Source organism: Hippocampus guttulatus, chromosome 12, assembly GCF_054856545.1.
Source record: "Hippocampus guttulatus isolate MCC_2025c chromosome 12, RoL_Hgut_1.0, whole genome shotgun sequence".
Classification (NCBI taxonomy): domain Eukaryota; kingdom Metazoa; phylum Chordata; class Actinopteri; order Syngnathiformes; family Syngnathidae; genus Hippocampus; species Hippocampus guttulatus.
The window spans coordinates 15,000,662-15,022,295 of record NC_141272.1 but is presented as its reverse complement, the minus strand read 5'-3'; the positions used below and the strand labels follow the sequence as shown (position 1 = coordinate 15,022,295).

Genomic DNA, 21,634 nt, shown 5'->3' with positions numbered 1-21,634 from the left:
CCATTTTCACTTAGCAACATGAAATTTGGTTGGTATGTCTATCCTGAGTAGACCACAAAGAAGTCTCAGGAAGTCACGCAATCTTTTTGAGATTTTACCTGATTGCTACCAAATTTGAATGTCATATAGAAGAAAAAAAACATTCTTTTTTCTCTTGGAAGGAAAGTGATGGAGGAGGCTGGAATCTGAGTGCTCCTCCCAATTCCTAAACATGACCCGCCGGTGATCTTTGCTACGCCGAGGCCTGAGGCGGCCGATTTTGTGGGCCACGGCGTGTGCGCTGTGTCAATACAACAAAGTAGGTGTGTGTGTGACCCTATGTGTGTGTGTGTTCAAATTGGAATTAGGCCCAAGATTTGAAAGTCGCTCGGATGTGTTTGCTCTGTACAAAGTGTGTGTGTGTGTGTGTGGGAGACCAAGGATTGAGCATTTCCTGCTCTTTTCTTTTCTTAAATTGAGTCACACTAAAGCAGCTTTTAACTTTCTGAGTCATGACACTGACAAATGTATGTTCTGAAAGCATACGTACATACTGATCGCTCCCAATCTGCCAACTAAATTGCCTTTTGGGAGCGCTTCCACACTATCTCAACCCTCTAGGAGCAGCCCATTTTTTTGAAATACCCCTGGAAATTGCCAAAATAACCTTAAGATGGCCGCTACCAAATAAAATGGCGGGCTTCTTATGTCTTTTTGCCTTCTTAAGACTTTTTTGTGGCTTCACTCTTGAGCCACGGTTACCAAATTTTATGTTATTGGGTTAAATTACTTGCAATGTGACAAAATCTCATTTTTTATTTTTGAGGAACAGCTGGAAATGGACAATCACCCGCAAATTGTGGTTCTGAGTCAAAAATGTCAGACTTCCTATATCCATCCATCCATTTTCCGAACCGCTTAATCCTCACAAGGGTCGCGGGGGGTGCTGAGGCCTATCCCAGCCGTCTTCGGGCAGTAGGCGGGGGGACACCCTGAATCAGTCGCCAGCCAATCGCAGGGCAAGACTTCCTATATCTTATCAGGCAAAACGTAAGTCTTTTTTGTTAGTCAGAAAGTTGCGGCTTTGAACCAAAAATGCCAGACTTCCTGTCTCTTTTCAGGCAATACTTTTTTGTGAATCTATTCACAATCGACACATCTACCCATTTCACATTGCTGATGGATTCAGAGGCTTTTCTAAATTTAGTCGAAATCTCCCCAAAAAATAAAACCTGAAAATGGCCAAAATTAGTCAAAAGGGAAGCTTCAAAGTCCTTGTGTCTTTCTCAGCATGGCTTTGTGACTTGGGGCTGCTCATAACAGACATGACAACCAAATTTCCTGTTGGTAACTCAAACTGCTTTCAGGGTCTGAATTGATTAGTTTAAATTTTTAAGAACAATTTGCTGCCATGCTCCACCTAAATGAAATGACAAAAACTGAAATTCTTCACAACGTAGCATCACCATGGTGTCTCATTTTTGCGCTTCGAATTTGGTAGCAATTGGACATAGTTTCTTTTTGTCGTTGGCCTTTAAAGGGCCTCTATAAATGCTCCAAATAAGGATGAAATGACAGCTTCAAACCAAAATGGAAAACTCCATGTGTCTTATCAACCGCGACTTCTTGAGACTATTTTGTGGGTCTACTCATGACAGATACGACTTAGCAAATTTCATGCAGCTGAGTCGAATTGACTTCAGGGGCCGCATTTCTTTAATTATATCTTTTATGGTAAGTCAATCAAGGTATTACTTTGGCGCCGACTTGTGGCATCTTCATGACAAGGAACTATGTTGACGTGAATGTAGAAATTTAATTTAAAGTAAAGTAATTTAAAGCGTCAATTACTAGTCACTATTTGTGCCAATACAAAAAAATAATTCATCCTTCAATTTTATTGACATTTTCTTCACTTGTTCTGAATTTTGCATTGCCATTGTTGCTTTTTTTTGTTGCTTTACTTACACCCACAACTGAGATACTGTCATCATGTTCAATTTTATAGGTTGGATCCTGGTCTGTACCTTCTATGTTGCCTGAAAGAAAGGAGAGAAACTGGGATTAGTGCAAAATGGTCTAAGTCCAAATATTTGTCAATTATATACAGCCAGACGTTATGAAAGATGACAAGTAACATTCACTTTTTTGACATGCAACATTTTTTATAAATAAAATTTAAATTTTTAAATAAAAACCAAAAGGCTAGAAATTGTTTGAAAAAAAATTCATTCAAACTTACCTCGCTGGTGCTCTGGCAGGTGTTAATGGCATTCAGCTGGTCACTTTGATGAGAAGCACTTCCTTTTTTCACTCCTATTACGATTGGCACCATAGATAGGCTTGACAAAAAAAAACAATAACAACAACTGGCTCCTGATTAAACAACAACCATAATTAAGAAGAGTGAAATGACTCCGGCGACGCATTTCCCCTGCCAACATGGCCGCCACGTAGGCACATCTGTTAGCCTGCTCAATTGAGTCTGTCCTGAAAATCTGTGACACCAGCAGCACAACCCAGAATTCGTGGACTCGATTCTGTCTGTTGATTATGCCACAGCGCAAGGAAACAACTGCAGACAATTCTGGAACTGACAGACTTTGACAGCTATTGTACAAAGGAGCACTTGGAGTGGACTGGACATCGTTTTCTGTCTGTTAAACCCCAAATCCTTGAAATTGACTGTGTGCACTATAGCGTGACCATGAACAACCAACTCGGACCCCCAAAACCCCGCCACTCTCTCCTGCGTGCTGGCCGCTGGTCAATATTGACACAGGGATGGAAGCACTTTGTCACGCTGCCATGTCGCTGCTTTGGTTTCACTGTGACTCGGCGCGCTGCTATTGCAGGGCAGAACATTCGGTACACCTGCGCTCATGCTCTGAAAACGAAACTGGGTCACATTGAACAATTGAGCCAGGTGAGAACTATTGTGGGCTAACTCTGTTTTTGTCAATTAAATTGGAATTCTCTTTCCTCTCAAAATTTTCTCACTTAACTTAAAAAAAAGAAGACAATGAAAATGAAGAGAGTTAGCTCACTGTATTTGTCAGTGTCTCTGTTTTGTGGAGGATTTTTTTTACTCTCGTTCCCACTGAAAATAAAATATGCAAATACCATCCAAAAAAATAAACATCTAATTTTGTGATGCTACAACACTTTTTTCAAATGGTTAAATAAAGGAGGGATTTTTAAAAATGATATAAGTAGCTGCACATTCAAATGTGTTGCTCGGTTATCCATTAATGAGGTTTGAGATTTGCATGCAACCAGTGAAGCTCACATTTTGCATATTTGTGTGCTTGTGCAGTACAGTATAGAAACGGCCCACTGCAGTCCTCTTTTGTTCAGGACTAAGAAGCTTTTTGGCTGGCTCTGCCTCTGCCTCTGGCTGAACTCAGTGCTGCCCCCTAGTGCACTGTAGGGAACAGGTTTTTGTAAGTAATGACTCGGCAAATGAATTTACATCTTTTTAACCCTGAAGAACCCTTTTCTTCTTTGGAAAATGATGAATTATACATACAATTACTGCTATAGGTTCACTGAACACCACTGTTCACTGGGGGTTTTTCAAATATTCAATGCTTTAATCCTAATTTCGGATTAGAGCCAAATTTGACCCTTTGGGATTTAAGGGTAGCATTTAAGTAGCAGAATTTATATGGGCCAAATTTGACCCCGTGGGTTCTCCAGGGTTTTAATGTATTCTCTAGGAAGCGGCATTGTTGTTGTTGTTGTTGTTGTTGTTTTCATTATCATGATTACTACTGTTACAATTTTAAGTCTATTAATTGTTAATGAATGTTCTGAAATCATCATTATTCATTGATTTACATTTTTTATTCTTTATCAATATTACTGTTAGTAGTAATCGTTTTAGCAATGGCACTAGTAGTATCAGGAGTCGTAGTTGTACTAGTAATGGATTTTTTTTCCCATGCTAATTGTTCTACTTTTGAAAGTTTATTCATTTTTATATATTTTCAAGCACTCATTATTCATTTAAATAGGTATTGTATATATGTAATGTCTATGTGAATGTATTCATTCATTTTCTTGATTGATTTTTCTCAATAAATAACTGGTTTGTTATCATTAAAAATTATGGAAAAATAGGTAAATAATATTATGCACTGCAAACATTATATTTGATATATTTTTTAAATTAAATAATTAGAGATGCCTGATTGAATGTTCAAAATTGAGAATGAATTGTTACTGAATTTTTATGCAATACAAATAAATGTCCAAAATTACAAAATTTCAAATTCAAAATAAAATATTCACATATTTTCCATGCACATTTGAGCTTTTTTTTTTTAAAAGCTCATCAAAATGAGCTGGCCTATCCATCTCGTTTAAATGATCAAATGTGGCCCGAGAATATAAAGGTTTGTCCCTACGCAACAATAATAATAATATTCAATATATCTAAATATAAAAAAATGACAGAAAGTCAAGTCAAATGTTGTCAGTTAGATTTTGAGTGGCCTTTAGCATGCAATGTTTGTCCAGAACATTCCATCCGTGGCGGCCCGCTAGCGCGGTGCTAACGTGGCTCTAACGGCGGGCGTGCGTGCCGCCGCATTAATGAGCCGCGCCGTGACCCCGACGTTTAGCGGCCGAGGAAGCCGAGCAGGTAATGACTTTTCTCACAAAGAACAACACAATTGCGAGAAGGACGAGGAAAGAATAGGTAGGGCGCAGGAGGGTCCTAATAATCCCATTCTCATGAGTTTATGTTGGAGAGTCAAAATGTTTATTAATATCAGCCACAGAAAAATCCGTTGAGTAGCCAGTCCTGCCATGTCTGGATTTCCATCGTGTCTATTTTTGAATCAACTACCTGTTAAATGTAAGTTACGGTTGTCATTACGTCTCTCTTGAAAACAGTTGAGTCACTGGGATCTAGAGTGGGCTAACTCCATTTTTGTCAATTTGCAGTAAAGGTTTAATTGCTTCAATAAAATCTGGGCCATTTTTTTTTTTTTGAGATCTTGTTGATTTCTATGACAATGATTACTCATTCCGGATATTTGTTTGCCTCAGATGTTGGCATTTCAGATCATATTGAATATTTCTACCATATTGCTTTCACTCTTGGCCACAACTGAGGTATTGTCATCACCTTCAGTGTCACAGGTTGGATACCGGTCAGTGCCATCTCGGGTGCCTGAAAAGAAAAGAAGCAAGCTGAAATTACAACAAAAAAAGGTTCAATAGTGGTAAATTGCAACTGTTTTAAAGTGAGCTGAGGAGTTTCAATTAGTAAAAAGAAGCACATTTCTCAGACTTTTCAGAGGAGGGTGAAACTATCTATTAGTGGCAAGGCTTGGTCCCACACTACATGCCAATCCAAAGAAAAATATATTTTTAAAAAAATGTAAAATACAGAAAATATATTTTAAGAATTTCTTCTTTTATCCACAAATGAACATCTTCAGATTATCTAGTTTGCCTGAAATGAAACAAATTTGGATTACGCAAAAATAGTAGAAAATAAATCTTAAATCTTATAGATATTTCACATAAGATGATTAATATTTAATTTTACTGAGGTGCACCCAAATGAAAGTGCAACTTACTCTGAGTCACCAATCAATCTCTGGAATTTATTTTCTGGGATATTGGACCAGTAATGCACTGATGAATCTGGAAAAGTACCGAGTGTGATAAAAGACTGCAAAATTGGAACTAAACTTTGATTTCAACCAGCATTCATTTGGAAGGCTCTTTTCTCTGCATGGAACTTTAAAATGACAAAAAGGGAGGCCACTCTAGTTCTCAGTGGCTTGAATCAGTGATTCTCAAAGTGTGGTACAAGTACCACTGGTAGTACGAGGGCTCCCTCTATGCAAATGAATCACTGCCCATGTAGGCTAATGCTTCAGTTATATTTAACTTTTAAGTTCAATACGTAGGCAGAACATTTGGCTGTTTTACAATATATTGTCTGTTAGCATCTTTTTTAAATTTTATAACAGAGAGGAAAAAGTAGCAAAAAACGGGCAGGTTTTGTGTGTGTGTGTGTGTGTGTGTCTGAACTTATGTTGTAATGTGTTGATGTGTAAAAAAAAACAAAAAAAAACAATTGGTAATAATTACTACATCAGCTCATGGCAATTTTTATTTATCTTTTACGCACAATACATTTTAATTGAATCAGTACAAAGTTACAATTTTTTTCGTGTTGTTTTCCGCTCTTCTCCTTTTAGTGTGTGCAACAAAGCTATCTGGGCATATTTTTGGCCTCACTTAAATTTACGAGCAAAACGACTCTTTTTATTTTGGCTCGTAAAATGTCCAATAAGCAGAAAAATGTGACGGTAGCCGCGTGTTGACCTTTAGTGTGTGGAGATTATTCTTTCTGTCAGCCATTCGTGTGACAAGATGCAGTAGCAGGTTATCTCAAGTAGCAGCCTAGCCTTTTTTTTTTTGTTGTTGTTGCTGTAATTTTTATTTCCGTCTTTCTTGCTCGGTGTTGACAGTTAATATGTAACCCGTCTGAGAAGGAATCAGCACATTTCCTTCTTGTTATACGCAGATCGATAGAGGCCAGCTGAGTTCCATCATTGTCAATATTCAAAGAAAAAAAAAGTGAGATGATTGTACATAATAAAAAAAACATGCATCCGATCAAATTTACCAGGCGAGTTTTTATTACATTTATTTATTTGCTGACTATTCTTGCCGACTATTTGTTTCTGTATATCTGGTTACATCTTGTGTAGTTGTCCCTCCACTGCTTATATATGGACTTTTATTGACGTGTATATACATTCAATGCTGCTGACTAGTCTTGCCGAAGGCTCACATCTTTATTTGTGAATTATCTTGTTGGGTTGTTACTCTTGTACAGTAAATGGACTGTTATTGATACAGGTATAGTTGTTTGTGGAACTTACAACGCTACTGACTATTCTTGACGACTATCCACTTCTGTACATAGAGGTATGATTTATTCACATTTGGTTGTCACTCTGCTGCTCACATTGTGTGTGGACTATAATTCTATTTACACTAATACTTATTAGTCGATACGTGTATAGTTTTTTGTTGCATAAAATACTGGTGACTATTTTTTGCTGATCGGCCACTCCTGTAAATAGCACTTATTCATGTATAGTTGTTAGAACCACTTGTGTTTACTTAATTCTTGGTTACTTGTATAGATGCATGTATATAAAATGTTATTGAGGCATGTACCATATTGTCTTTTGCTAGAAACAATGATGCAGACTATTTTGGAGGACTATTTCCTTCTGAATATGCCATTTATTCATTTGAATGTTTGACTCTACTGATAATACTGCTGGTGCTTTTTTCGTTCTAGATTTAATGATAGATCTAGATTTATTGATATATGTCTATTCTGTGCTCCATTGGTGCCAACTATTCTTGCTGACTTTTCACTTCACTGTGCTATGATGTTTTTCATCAAAATTGTCACTTGAGTGCTTTTAATATGACTATGTATTGATAAAATACATGGATAGCTGTTTTGTTACATGCGATGCTGCATATACCGACAGCTACACAAAAATTGAAAAGGCCACTCCAAAATGATCAGTTTCTATGATTAGCCATTAATGTCATCCATCCATCCACTATTTGAACCTCTTTAGCCTGACGAGGGTCGCGGGCATGCTGGCGCCCATCCCAGCTGTCCTCGGGAAGCAAGCCAATCGCAGGGCACACCATTCACGCTCACAATCACACCTAAGGACAATTTAGAGTGTTCAATTAACCTACCGTGCCTGTTTTTGGAAGGTGGGAGGAAACCGGAGTACCCGGAGAAAACTCTTGCAGGGACAGGCAGCACATGCAAACGCCACACAGGAAGGCCAGAGCCTGGATTCGAACCCCTGACCTCTACACTGTGAGGATAATGTACTAACCAGTTGACCACAGTGCCACCCTGTATTAATTTTTTTATTGTCCATATAGTACAGTATGCAAATGTACATTATACAAAATTGGACCAAACATACATTGATAATTATTATAATTTTGATAGTAGACCTGGACTTTAATTTCTTTTGAATCGACATTTTGTGTGTGTGTGTGTGTTTATTCAAGTCAGCTACAGAACGATTAAGATTCTGGCCCAGCGCCACCTAATGTGCAAGCCGCAGTTATCTATTATTTCATGAGTGAAGACAAATGGCTTCACACTCGGTGGACCACAACGTCTGTCCTGTCCTGGCGTGGCGTCTTCAAGCATCGTCCGCCTCACGTTCACTCTCTCATCTCTGTAATCCAGTTGAGTGTCTGTTATTCTTTAAACTAACATGTGGCGACACTCACCGGCATCGATGGCTGCTCAAAGTTCATTTTTGGGGGGGATGTGTAGATGATGAAGGTGATGATGGATGTGAGGGGTGACCAAAAGGCGACAAATGGGTGATGAAGATGAGCGGTTCAAGTGTGAGGGATGTCACATGACATCAAAGAAATGATCTGTTGACAAGTTTTTGGCCTTCTTTGGGTTTACACAGCAATATACCACACAAAAGTCAAAAAAAGAAGCACAGAGTGAGACTAGATTAATCATAACAGGCACGTGCTATATAAAAGCCTGGAAAAAAAACCCACAAAGTGAGATATATGAAAAGGCGTGACTGATGTTTGCTTCAAAAAGCCTGAAAAAGAAGCACAGAGAGAGACATAGCGAATTGAAACAATAATATGCTATGTAAAAATGTGGAGTGAAAGCTTGCTAAAACGTTACAACAGTAAGTCACACAAAAGTCTGAAAAAGATGCACAAACTGAGAGAAGTGACAAAGTATGGCAGACGTTTGCTAAAAAAGCCTGAAAAATAAGCACAAAATGAAAACGTGCCAAAATGTGATAACAGTCTTCCACACAAAAACCTGAACAAGAAGCACAGACTGAAAACTTAACCAAAAGCGTGACAACAGTGTGCCACAGAAAACGCTGGAAAATAAGTACAAACTGAGTGAAGTGACAAAGCGTGACAGAAGTTGCCGACAAAAGAAGCCTAAAAAGAAACAAATTGTAAAACCTGCCAGAGAGTGGCAACAGTGTGCCACACAAAAGTCTGAAAAAGAACACACAGTGAGAGCTTGACAGCAGTCTGCACATATATCACCCCACAACAATGAGGCTCTCTAAAGCAGTCAGACAAGCGCATAGCCCTCGTCCATAAAAGATCTGTCACATTGGACTTTAAATGACCAAAAAATTCTATTGCTCTTTTGCCTTCTCTGTGTGATGTATGTGCACTCAGGGCCAACAACAAGCCACTCTAACGTGTTCAGGCTAGTGAACTATCTGAAGGGGATATGCAGTTTCAGTGCTTAGGGAAAACTCGCTACCTACCTCCACTTGCGCCAGGTAATTTTTGATGCAAAAGACGGCGTTCAAATTTTGATATAGTGGTCAACTCATGCCAGACTCCAAAGTGCCTCACATGTCATTTTAGGCACCCCCTCTCCCAAAAAGAAATAGGAAAATTGAAATGCATGGTGAAAATTAGTTTACTGTTTTATTTCCACAATTGAGTAGACATAGGTCTCAAAGTTAGTTTATGTTTTCAGCAATTATCTTCCAACATTGATCCATCCATTTTCTAATCCGCTTATCCTCACAAGGGTGGCGGGCCTGCAGGAGCCTATCCCAGCTGTCTTCGGGCAGTAGGCGGAGGACACCCTGAACTAGTTGCCAGCCAGTCACAGGGCACACATAGACGAACAACAATCCACGCTCACACTCACACCTAGGGACAATTTTGAGTGTTCCATTAACCTGCCATGCATGTTTCTTTGGAATGTGGGATGAAACCGGAGGAAACCCAGAGAAAATCCATGGAGGCATGGGGAGAACATGCAAACTCCACACAGGAAGGCCGGAGCCCAAATCAAACCCTCCACCTCTGCACTGTGAGGCCGATGCGCTAACCGTGCCACCATATTTAGATACAAATCTCCAAATTTGATTAACAGGGTGTTTACAGTTATATTATTCGCAAATGTTGTACCCGGGACCTGTCTTCTTTCTGAAGAGGACAATTCCTCTTGTCTTTCAGACTCAAGTGGACACATACTGTGTAACACTTCCATATAAGCCCTCCCAGCACCTTTGTCCCAGTGGACTCTGCCCCTCAGCCTTGTCCCTCAGCCTCCACACTCCTCTGCTCATCCTGAAAATTAATTCACATGCACATCTCTGAGTGGCCCACCAGCACATTAAGCGCACTCGGCCCTGAGTTCAGGAGGCATCCTATTGGGGGAAAAAAACGTCCCCCTGCAGCTCACTTGGAGAAACATCAGTTTGGACTTTCCCTCGTTGCTGAATTCCGACCATCACGCCCCTGGTTGGTTCACTCAAGGGTGGGTAAGCTTTACCTTAAACTCATCTGAGGGTACAAAAAAATTGGTGGGACTCCATCACACACATGACGCTTGGTATGGTGTGAGTTTCCTATCTGTCTATATATGTGGTTCAAATTTGTTAGCAGACGCGGAATCTCAAGAATGAGTTTATTTTTGAAGGTAGGAGGAAGAAGTTGTTAAAAAAAATCATTCAAATAATCACTTCAAGCTAAAATGACTTCATTTGTCTTTTCAGGCCTCTTTAGATTTTTGGTGGCTCTTCTCATGAATCACATGTCTACCGTGGCATTTCCAAATTTGGTAACAATTATAGACAAAATCCTGGGGATAATGGTCTCTTTGATTGACACCTGGAAATGGTAAAAATGAGCCTACAAGTGTTTCCTCAAACCAAAATGACATGGCATGAATTCTTCAAGGGTTTTTTGTGGTTCTACTCATGATAGAAATGCCTACCAAAAGTTCCTGTTGCTACGTTAAACTGGCTTTCGGGGCTAAATTGATGAGGGTTCAGGAGGTGCTACCAGACCTTAAAATAGTTGCTTAAAACCAAAATAAAAGCCTTTGGATGTCTTTTTCAACATGGCTTCTTGACACCTTTTTGTGGGTCTACTCAGTGATAGACACGCCTACCAAATTTCATGCTCCTAATTCTAACTAAAACAGAAGCCTTCCCATGTCTTTTCTGGCATGCCTTCTGGAGACGTTTTTGTGGATGCACTCATGATAAACATGACGAGCAGAGTTCAGGCTTCAGAGGCTGAATTTTCAAAAACGAGACAAATGAACCATTCGCTCTGGTGTCCATGGCTCTCTGAGCTTGTCATTTGTTGCTATGGGCTGGTGGGGAAGACTTATTGGGTGAGTTGGGGGTTACGCAACACTGGCTGCTTTGTGGAGGACAGAGAAACTATAATTGGGGGCCATTAGGCAGCTTGGCCAGAGCCACTCATGCACATCCAGTTTGTAGATTGAGAACATGGTGACTGCACAGTCCCACCACCCGTGTCCGTGTCCCCTACCTGTGTGACTTACCCCTGTGTGACCCTCCCAACACAACACATACCTCCCCATGTCCTTTGTCTTTAAATAAACCTTGACTAGAGTCAGGGACAGACTAAAAAACAATCAAATAAAAAAGTCTATTTTATGGCACTTTGGGGGCAATCTATAGGCCATCACTTACCTGTCTTACAACACCTGCCACGCTCTGTCTTGAGCTTTGAGCATTTTTTTTTCAATGCAATTGTTTATTCACACTCAAGGTTCATAGAAAATGCATGGTTACATTTAAGAATTAAAATGTAATCATACAGCACCAAAAAAAAACATATACAATGACTAATTACTATGTTTTACAAATAAGGATGTAAAACAACATGATGTATAAAGTGCACTCACCAGACTTTCCAGTTGGGGTAATAAAGCATGAATGCTTTTACAGTAAGGAAAATGTCATGGATCTAAAATTGCTGGACCGCAGGACTTTCTCTTGCATAAATGAAGGCTAGTTAGCTTAATTGGATTTGCTGCTGAATATCTTGAAATAAGGCATGAATTGCAGTTGAGTTTCCACAACAAATTGTGTCAGCCTGACCTAAATTTCAATGACCACAAGACAAACACAACAAAATATTAGCAGTGTTCCCAAATGAAAGCTCACTCAAAATGAATAAAGGTAGACTAAGACCAAAATGCCATTAGCATGTTACATTTAGTTAAACAAATGCTAACTTTAAGTGAATCAACCTATGCTAGTGTTAGTGCATAAAGTTTAGCTAAATGGATGCTAAATAAAGATTCTAAAGTCTAAAGGGTAGCGTGTTAACTTTAGTGAAACAAATGCAAACTTAAAGCCTGTCAACCTAAGCTAAGTTCTAAGTGATAGAGAGAGTAAAGTTAAGCTAATAGAATGCAAACTTAAGGTCAATCAAGCTAAGATGAGATTTCAGAGATAGTATGTTATGTTTTGCTGAACAAATGCTATTTTAACATGAATCAAGCGACCAAATCCTTTACAACCCTTTTTAAAAAACAAGTTAGTCAGCGGGCAACTTCCTTGTTCAAGGAGGTTAACAAGACCGTAACACATATTTTTGAATTCCAACGTGGGGGAAATGGTTTAATCATGACTCAACGGCAGGAATGGATTTAATGGCATTTCCATTGGGAAAGCTGATGTGAGATAAAAATGATTTGAGTCATGACTGAGGTTATGGAATGAATTCAACTTCCCAGTCAAAGTACCACTGTGCAATTGATCGGGAATGAAGCCCAACACAGCCCCAATGAGGGGTCAAAAGTACAAAAACGACTTCCTTTCATGGGGCCGCCACCTTTTTATGGTTAGAGCTCATAGCACACGTGACACACAACATGTGACAAACATGTCAACATTTGTACAGTACATCCCATCGGATCACAGAATCATACATACTATGTGGGTTTTTTTCCGTCGTGTGTTTGAAGTCATGGAAAGGTGCTGGAGTCTTCCTCCCCTCACTCAAACAAAAGCTTTCTTATCGGAGCCAAACCCTTTATGGACCATCACCTCATCACCTCGTAATCCCGCTGCTGTCAAGGATAAGATCATCCACTTATCATAAACACATGAATTATACAAGCACTCAGATGAAGCAAAAGTACTCACACTTGGTACTTGGTACCAATCTCATTAATGATCCCAGTTTCAGGTTCCTCCATGTCGCTGCTGTCCCTCTTTTCACTACCTTATACTGTATGCGCCCAAGATCTAAACAGTGCTTGACTTTCACTCATTCTATCGACATCCTTTTGCATGGCATGTCATCATCAGCGGAGGTTGAAAAAGATGACGAGCCTATATGTACAAAGTAAGGAGAAGAAAGTATCCATATCTGTTTTCAGATGGAATGAGCAAAAATTGGCACAATAACAAATACTCAAGTACAGCACAGAAGCTTGAAGTATCTACTTTAGAATGAATGCATGATGAAGTTTGATTCGAGAACAAAATTTAAAATAAAATCTTTCCCCAGTGAAATCAATGGAAATGCCATGAATCCATTTCAGTCAACCCAGCCCCCCCCCCCCCGAAAAAAAAAACATGGCGTACCATGGCCACCTGGAGTCACTACAATACAGACATGGGGATGTACAGCACATTGAGACGGTCACAAGTTACTCCTCTGTAAACTGCAGTAATAATTAGTCATTCCTCACTGTGGATAAAGAATATATATCTAAGTATTGTTATATTATCTGTCTACATGTGTTAAAATATCCATACAGGTCTCTCTCTTCTTTGATAGTCTGAAGATCAAGATGAAAGTCTGTCCATCCATCCATTATCTGATCCGCTTATCCTCATTAGGGTCGCGAGCATACTGGAGTCTATCCCATCTGTATTCGGACAGTCGTAGGGGTACATCCTAAAATTGTTGCCAGCCAATCGCAGGGCACACATAGACGAACAACAATTACACTCACACTTAGGGACAATTTAGAGTGTTCCATTAACCTAAGGAGTATGCTTTTTTTGGAATGTGGGAGGAAACTGGAGTACCTGGAGAAAACGCACGCAGGCCAGAGTCTCGATCAAACCCTACACCACTGCACTGTGAGGCGGACGTGTTAACCCGTCGGCCACCGTGCCGCCCGGAAGTCTGTTTTCTTTCGAAAAGGCACCTTTAAAAAAACCTCAGCCATCGATTCCGACGTCTTGGTTTGGGTGACATTGTGCTCTTATCTCTCGCCCTATCGCGGTACCGCGGGCAGGCATGTGATGTTGGGTAACATAAAGCCATAAAGCTTTACGAGAGGATCGCACAACATTGGCTTTGGTGAAAAGACGCTCGTTACCTCCGCCAAGCAACGGATTTCTGATTGGCTGCTACGTCAATCGTGGAAATGTGCTTGAAAATGAGATTAGAGGCACATTTTTTTCCTCTCTCCACTCTTTCTCTCTTGAAGAAAAATCATCCTTTGGTAAGAGGATTTTATATTGAAGTTGTGCTGTGCTGAGTGGAAATGTTTTTTTTAGATATAAAAGCTCTGAAGCTGTGTCTCTCAACACACATACCACACTGCCATGAAACCCTTTTTAGCCACCAAGAGGAAGAAAAAAAAGACATAATTGCTCTTGACCAGGAGTCACCAACTCCGGTCCTCAAGTGATCCTAATCATTTAAATTTGGTGTGTTGAAGGAAAGAAAAATCGAAAAGACACAGGATAGGGATGCTCGAGGAACGGAGTTTTTGACCCCTGCCCTAGACCTAGACCTGCTCTAGCTCTTCTGTAGTTCATACTTTTTCATGAGTGTACTACTCAAAACAGTGCAACCCTGTCACTCATATGACCAGAAAAAAAATATTCATATAACCAACAACCTCGCACCTTTGCCTAAAAGAAGTCAGTTTAGCTCAGTGCTAGCAAGCAATGCAAAACGCCACAGACAGGCTAACCACTAGCGTTATAACACTTTAAGCAATGGATATTGGAACACAAACAATGTTGACTGAAAATAAAACAACACTCAATGGCCATTCTTCTTTATCGTCTGTGAAGATTAACTAAGGGTGTATTCTCATCTGAACAGTTGTCTACTTTAAATGGACCAGGCTTCGTTTTCCACGCTGGTTTGGACCTTTTATGCAGGGGAGAATACACAAAAAATGATTCCTGGGTTCAAATCAAACAACTGGACCGAGACCCACTTTTTGAGGTGGTCTTGGTGGGCTTCGAAATGGACTCATGCAGTTTATTTCAGGTCTGAATGCAAACCATTGGCGAGCCAAAACAACCTCAGGATATATGCAACTTTTGGGCTTAGTTAGCCACCGGAGCCTGGCATTGTGGGAAATATTAGCCCGTAGTGAATGTTGGTCACACGCTCATGCAAGTTAATGCACACATTGGCCGATGATGTTTCAAAAGTTAAAAACATAGCGTCGCATTGATTGAGCATCTCTTGACACTCAAAATATTTTGCAGCTTTTATGACAGCATAAATATGCAGAGGAAGAATGAAGCAGGTAGGAGTTGTATGTTTTCCACAATTTGTGCTCTGTGTTTTGGAGGGTGCTTGAAGCAGATTCATGGAATTTACATACATTTCAATGGGGAAAGTTGATTTGAGATACTGTTTGAGTGTGTATCTATCATTGGGCAAAATATATGATGCGACCAATAAAATATTTTGAAAAAAGCGTAAATGATTTTTTTAGGCTGATGATGATAGTTTATTTCCAATTTTTCTTGAAACCATCACAAAAATTTGCAAATAAATGGTATGTTTTTCCAAAAAAATCTTGGCACCTAAATTGTCCTCTAGTTCTGCAATGAACCATGTGCTGGGGTTTTGGTGTCTTAGTAACAACGAAAAGTCAACAAGATATTGCAACAATGCAAATGTCTCCCAAGGTGGGGGCCTTTAGTTCCTTCCTTAATCTGTTGAATGGCTCCATTAATGAGCCTAATGGCATGTGAGCGATACTGCACCTGAACGAAACCGCACGGGGTGACTGCCTAACAGACTTGCACCATGGTGCGACAAAGCAGACCGAGTAGGGAGAGGGAGGGGGGGGGGGTCATTTATGAACCATGTCTGGTCCCCGCCCACCCCCTCTGGGTGCCCTACACACAAGGACAAAAACACGTTCATTCATTCAGACACTATCATCGATTCTTAACTTACAACAGGACGTCCATTAACCTTTGAGTGGGATTTGTATGAAATCTTTCTCAGGTATTATTAGCTGAAAAATGTGTCGCATATTTTGGATTTTACCAAATCATATTGTAAAGACATTGCAAAAACCTCATGACAGTGGACAGCTATTGTCAGTTATATTGGTTTTGACGCCATTTTTGATCCCAACAAGAGCTGACCAGTGAATGGCAGCCAACGCCACGCTCGCGTCCACTGCATCAGCTGTACAATAAAGTGCTAAACATCATATTTAACTGAATCATTGATGGCAATAACTCTCGAAGTTTAAATCAGGGGTCACCAACATGGTGTCTGTTCTAAAAGCAGTGATGGGACATTGTGATTTTCTAGGTGCGGAAACAATCTTTTGAAAATATAAACACTTGCAGAGATTTCCTTGTCGTATCACTGTTGATGATTGTTACTGACAAATAAAAAAATCATTTTTAAATTATGATGATGATGATGATTATTAAATGATTTGTCACTGACAGTCAGTCTTCACAAAGATAAATAACATTATTCATAGTTATGTGAGTAAAGTAATTTGACAATTTGACAAAATTTGGTATTTCAAAAGTGTGTATTAAAGTGAGGGCACTTCGTATTCATCAGTACCTAAGAAGGAACTCAGTTTCAAAATGTTGGAGGGAAAGAGAGATCGATAGATAGTATATATATATATATATATATATATATATATATATATATATATATATAGATAGATAGATAGATAGATAGATAGATAGATAGATAGATAGATAGATAGATAGATAGATAGATATATAAGATAAGATATCCTTTATTTGCTCCACACTGGGGAAATTTACAGTCTACAGCAGCAAGATTGTGAGTAGGAAGAAGAAGAAAAACAAAGTGTTTGCATTCACAAAATAAATGTTAGTTTCACACACACACACATATATATACGCGTGTGTGCGTGGAAAGGACCTTCGGAATGAGTGGGCGAAGGACAAGGCTGCTGTCTTGTGGTCAGGATACTGAGCTGCAGGGAGTACTGTATTGAGGCCACACGGAAAAAAAGACAGATAGGCAGACAGACGTTACGAGATTAAAGACATTTTTTTTCAGTTCCCACATCACAAACAACATACAAAATTGCAATACAAAAATTACAAGATAAATTATTTTTTTCTATTTTAGAAAAAAGAAGCACACCTTTTTGTCGTTCATTTTTATCACTCAACCAGGTGTTACTTTTTCAGCAAATAAAGACAACATTCAAAACATAGTTTTGAATTCCATGATTGACCTGACATTTTCATTAAAACAAGTAATTGAGAAAATACAAATGAATCAGTTCTGCTACTGATGAGCAGTAATGCATACTGATGAGTTAAATGATGCAATTAGCTGTTTTCAACCCACACGCATTGACCTTTGTTTTACTTGGCTTTTTGTCTCCTTTGGCATTTTGTCCTGGAGCCGTCCGACGTTTTGGTTCATTGATTGTATTCAAATACGCCCACTGTCATCGTTTACTCACTTGTTCTAAAATGTTTTCCTCCGTAGGGAAGGGAGAAATCAGTCATTTGGATGACGAGCAGAATCTGTTGCGCTTGGCCAAAAAGTCTATGCTAAGCTAATGCTAATTGTCCACGGCAGTTAAGTATTATCTTTCCAATGGAAAAACAAATGGAATACTATTTGTTGAGGGAACAGTCTAAAACACTGAATGTGCATATAAAGAAGCTTAATGTGGCTGAAAGTTACAAAACGACGACTAATCACAATCAAAATTCACGTGCACATCTTCACTTGCGCTCACTTCAGTATCAAGGCAATCGCCACAGTGTTTTCGATTTTATCTAGTGAATGTCCATGGCAATGTTTTTCAAACCCTGTGTCGCGGCACACTTGTCAGGTGTGCCGTGGGAACTCAAACAATATGTATGCCTGTGCGGTCGATCGCCTGGAATAATAATCATATAGTACTCTTCCATACCGGTAGGGAGCAGCAGTAGCTAGGAAATTGCCTTATGCTTCGAGACAAGCGAAGTTTCCGACGCGAGGCAATACAATGAAAGGTATCTTTCATTTAGTTTTAAGTTTACCGGAGATGCAACGGCAACAATGTTCCCTCGAAGCTGCGTAACTGCGTACTGGTCGCACGCTCTCAGCGCACAAGAAAACCTATCCAGCGCAGTGAACGCACTGTAAATGAATTAGATATGTAACTTTTTATTCTGTATCAATTTGCTGTGTAATTCAGTGAATGACAGGTGTCGACTCCCCAAACCAAAATAAGAATGAACTGCTGTTCTTTTAAGTTGGAGTGGCTGTCAGAGTATGTGCAAATAAGAACAAGCAGTGAAACTGGGTGAGATATTTTCTTTTTCGAGTGAGAAAGGTCTGCTCTGCAAAACATGCAGCAAAGTTTACGCTGTTAGCAAATTTTCCGAAGGAAAAATACGGGCCAAATGGAAGCTGGACTACCTCAAGCGACACATTCAGCAGAAAAGTCATTTGAATGATGTTGGAATTATACAGACTCAAGATGGAAGATGGGGAAAGGGATTGGTACAATATTGCGGGAGAGCGCAAACGACCGGGAGAAAAAGGCTGTCACACAGAAAAAAATCCGACCATGATTGTTGTTGATTTGATTCCTAAATAATAATTCAGTGCAAACAACACAAGAGACCAGTTTATAAGTCAACAATTATTTTTATTTCCTCGTGTTTTCTACGCTGTTTTGGTTACAGCTAATTGTAAATGATGAGCGACTGTTCCCAAGCCGAATGCGCTTTGTGCGAGGAGCAGCTGCAATATTTACAACAGCAACAACAACAACATGCCGGAGGCAAACGATCCGTTAAGGAAGAGGAAGACTTCCTTTTTGAAAACAAGGGAAAAAAAGGAACAGTAACGTTTAGCTCGTGTTAGCATTGCATTAAACAAGTTATTTGGATACAACGAGGTACAAAGTCAAAATGCTTGGTCTTTGCGGACAGAACTAAAACGCGGCGAAATGTTAAACCACATCAGTGCTTGACCCATGCTAGCTGCAGACGTTTTAAACAAAAAATATTTCAGGCTATATCCAATATGTCGTGTGTGTTGGTTTTATTAGCATACCTAATGAAAAATAACAGAATTCTCCCATTCATTAGGAAAACATGCAGAAACATAACATGGTAAAAAGTCTCGCAAAAGGCTCATTCAACAAGGCTGATGTTTGAGGCAACAAACTAAAGTGCTTGAGAACATTTTTTCACATTGTGGGGGAAGTAGTCACACAAACGTATGAATCATAGAAAAGTTCAGATATCCTGTCCCAAATAAACAGATTAGCGCTCATCATTAAGATGTGATGTTTTGATGCAACAAAGAAAATAACTGCTCTAATTAAGATAGAAAGATGTTTCAAGAAGATGATGATATTCGTTGTTCAAGCAAACTATAAAAGGTTCAGATATACTCAATCAAAGTAAAGCTCAGTAGTTGTTCCGTTGTTAAATATATTTGCTGTCATTGTTGAGATGTTATGAAGTTTTTATATGCAGATTTTTTTAGCGTTCGCATTCATCAACAAAAAGCACATTAATCTAAATGCTACAACCATTTGCTAGAAGATATCTGAACTTTTATTTTAAAATAAAAAAAATTAGCGCAAATCAATAGGATGAAATGATGATTCAATACCATGAATATTTGTGATAGCTGTGACATTAGTCATCAAATTTCAAAGAAACCTGGAGAAATGTATTCACCCAAGGTGGAGCACTGTAATTGTTAATTGCTATGATGTGGCATTGTTTTGACATCACAACTTCGAAAACTGGTCAACAACGGTCAAAGAAAATGTTCCTACAACTTTTTTTTCTTCATGTAAACAAATTAGCACTAATTGTTGCAAGAATCACGTCCATCAATACTTTTCAAATAAAACTAGCACGTTCTACAGCCTTCCCTTGTTGCACGATCAGCGGCCACCATTTTAACTGGCCAACACCACAGAATTGAGCGAGGTTAACAAAAATTAAAAGTACGAGTTGCATTGAACCGGCAACTGATAACCGATGTCACATAGACGAAATAAAGGTGTCGCGCATGCAGCGCTGCATCATTACATGATGTTGTCATTATTATTAGAGAATGAGATGCGTTAGCCTCAGATAGCTTTGAGGAGCAAAAACATAACCAAAAGGGAGGGGAACAAAGGATTAAAAAAAAAGGTCTCAGCCCGACTTGAAGAGCAAGATGGCGACTTGGCCTAAGTAGAAGTAGATGAAATGTTTGGTCTCGTGTGTCACGTAGCTGCCGAAGTTTCGACCCACGATGCAGTGCCAAGTGGGGTTATACTTCTTGTCAAATTCCTGACAAAACACCAAAAGACAAATATCAGCAACAGTCACTACAGAGGACAGCTGTTCAAAAGCAATTTTCTCCTCTATGCATGAGCCTTTCTGTGATATGTGTATGTGAAGAAAAACATTATTGAATAACTGACCACTGTAGTGACTGATGCGGTGTGTTGACATCAAGACAAAATCATACAAGAAAGCAGCTTTTTCGGTGGCTATCTGTAGTGACTGATGTACAATTTTGACGTCAAGGCTCATCGATACATTTGAAACATTGTAGTCAAGACTAAATGATTCAGAAAAACACTATTTGAATACCCATCGAACTATAGTGACTGATGTTTGACATTCAGACTAATGCATATAGAAAGATGCTTTTGAATAGCTGTCTGTTGTAGTAAGTGAGGAGAAGCATTTTCTTTGACTTTCTTGAAAAGTGACTCAGCGTCCCTCCAGTCACCTTCTTGATGTAGGCTGCAATGTCCTTCTCGATGTTGTACTTCTCCATGGCCTGCGTGGCGCAGTCCACGGCGTCCTGCTGCATGTCCTCCGACATGTCTGCGTTCTTGATGACGGCCTTCCTGTCAGTCATGACGGTGGACGAGGGTGAGGAAGAGGAAGAGCAGGAGGATGTTGGAGCCTGGGAGGAAGAGGGAGCACGCACATTATGACGGCGTGGACGTCAACATACACACACGCAAAAATGACGTGAACCAAATGCAAGACGACTGTTTGAACGGCTGAGCTAAAACATGTAGCCTCTCGCTAAAAACATAGCCAAGTCGTTCCTGCGTTTTAAAACTTACTTCCTTTTAACACAACACAGACATGACTTGGGGAAACTTGATACAGGTGGAGTGGAATTACTTCGCCAAATCAATTCAGCAGAGAAGCACATTCAGTATTCACTATTGTCTAACAACCGTTACACACGTATCTCACGAGTTTTGTAATAAAAACGTCAAACTGTAAACATTCAATTCAGTCTAGCCCTTCAAATTAATAAAACATATTAGCTTACCTTTGTTTGAGAGGAAAGGTCACGAAGCGTCCCAAATTCGAGCGCTGGTCGGAAAGTTTGTCTTTTAATTGCCGTTGGGGTTTTTTAAGCAAACTGGTCTTCGGGTAGATAGGTACGTTTGCGCTACTCTCGCTTGCTCTAGCGACACGCCCCACCCCTTCATTGGGGGCCAGGCTTCCTATTGGCCAGTCACACCGCCTTCCCGCGCTGTGCGGGCGTTTTCCATCAGCCGGTCTATGTCGGCATCTTATTT

The 21,634-nt window shown here is 39.6% G+C and overlaps 1 protein-coding gene across 1 annotated transcript; it reads right to left on the bottom strand.

Moving 5' to 3' along the window:
* Positions 1–18,700: 18,700 nt before the first annotated feature.
* Positions 18,701–21,532, bottom strand: dynll2a (dynein, light chain, LC8-type 2a). Its single transcript, XM_086125233.1, has 3 exons — positions 21,382–21,532; positions 20,821–21,000; positions 18,701–20,372 (listed from the first exon to the last, which is right to left on the bottom strand). Exons 2-3 carry the CDS (start codon positions 20,950–20,952, stop codon positions 20,235–20,237), a joined length of 270 nt encoding a protein of 89 aa, XP_085981359.1. The 5' UTR covers positions 20,953–21,000; positions 21,382–21,532; the 3' UTR covers positions 18,701–20,234.
* Positions 21,533–21,634: the final 102 nt, after the last annotated feature.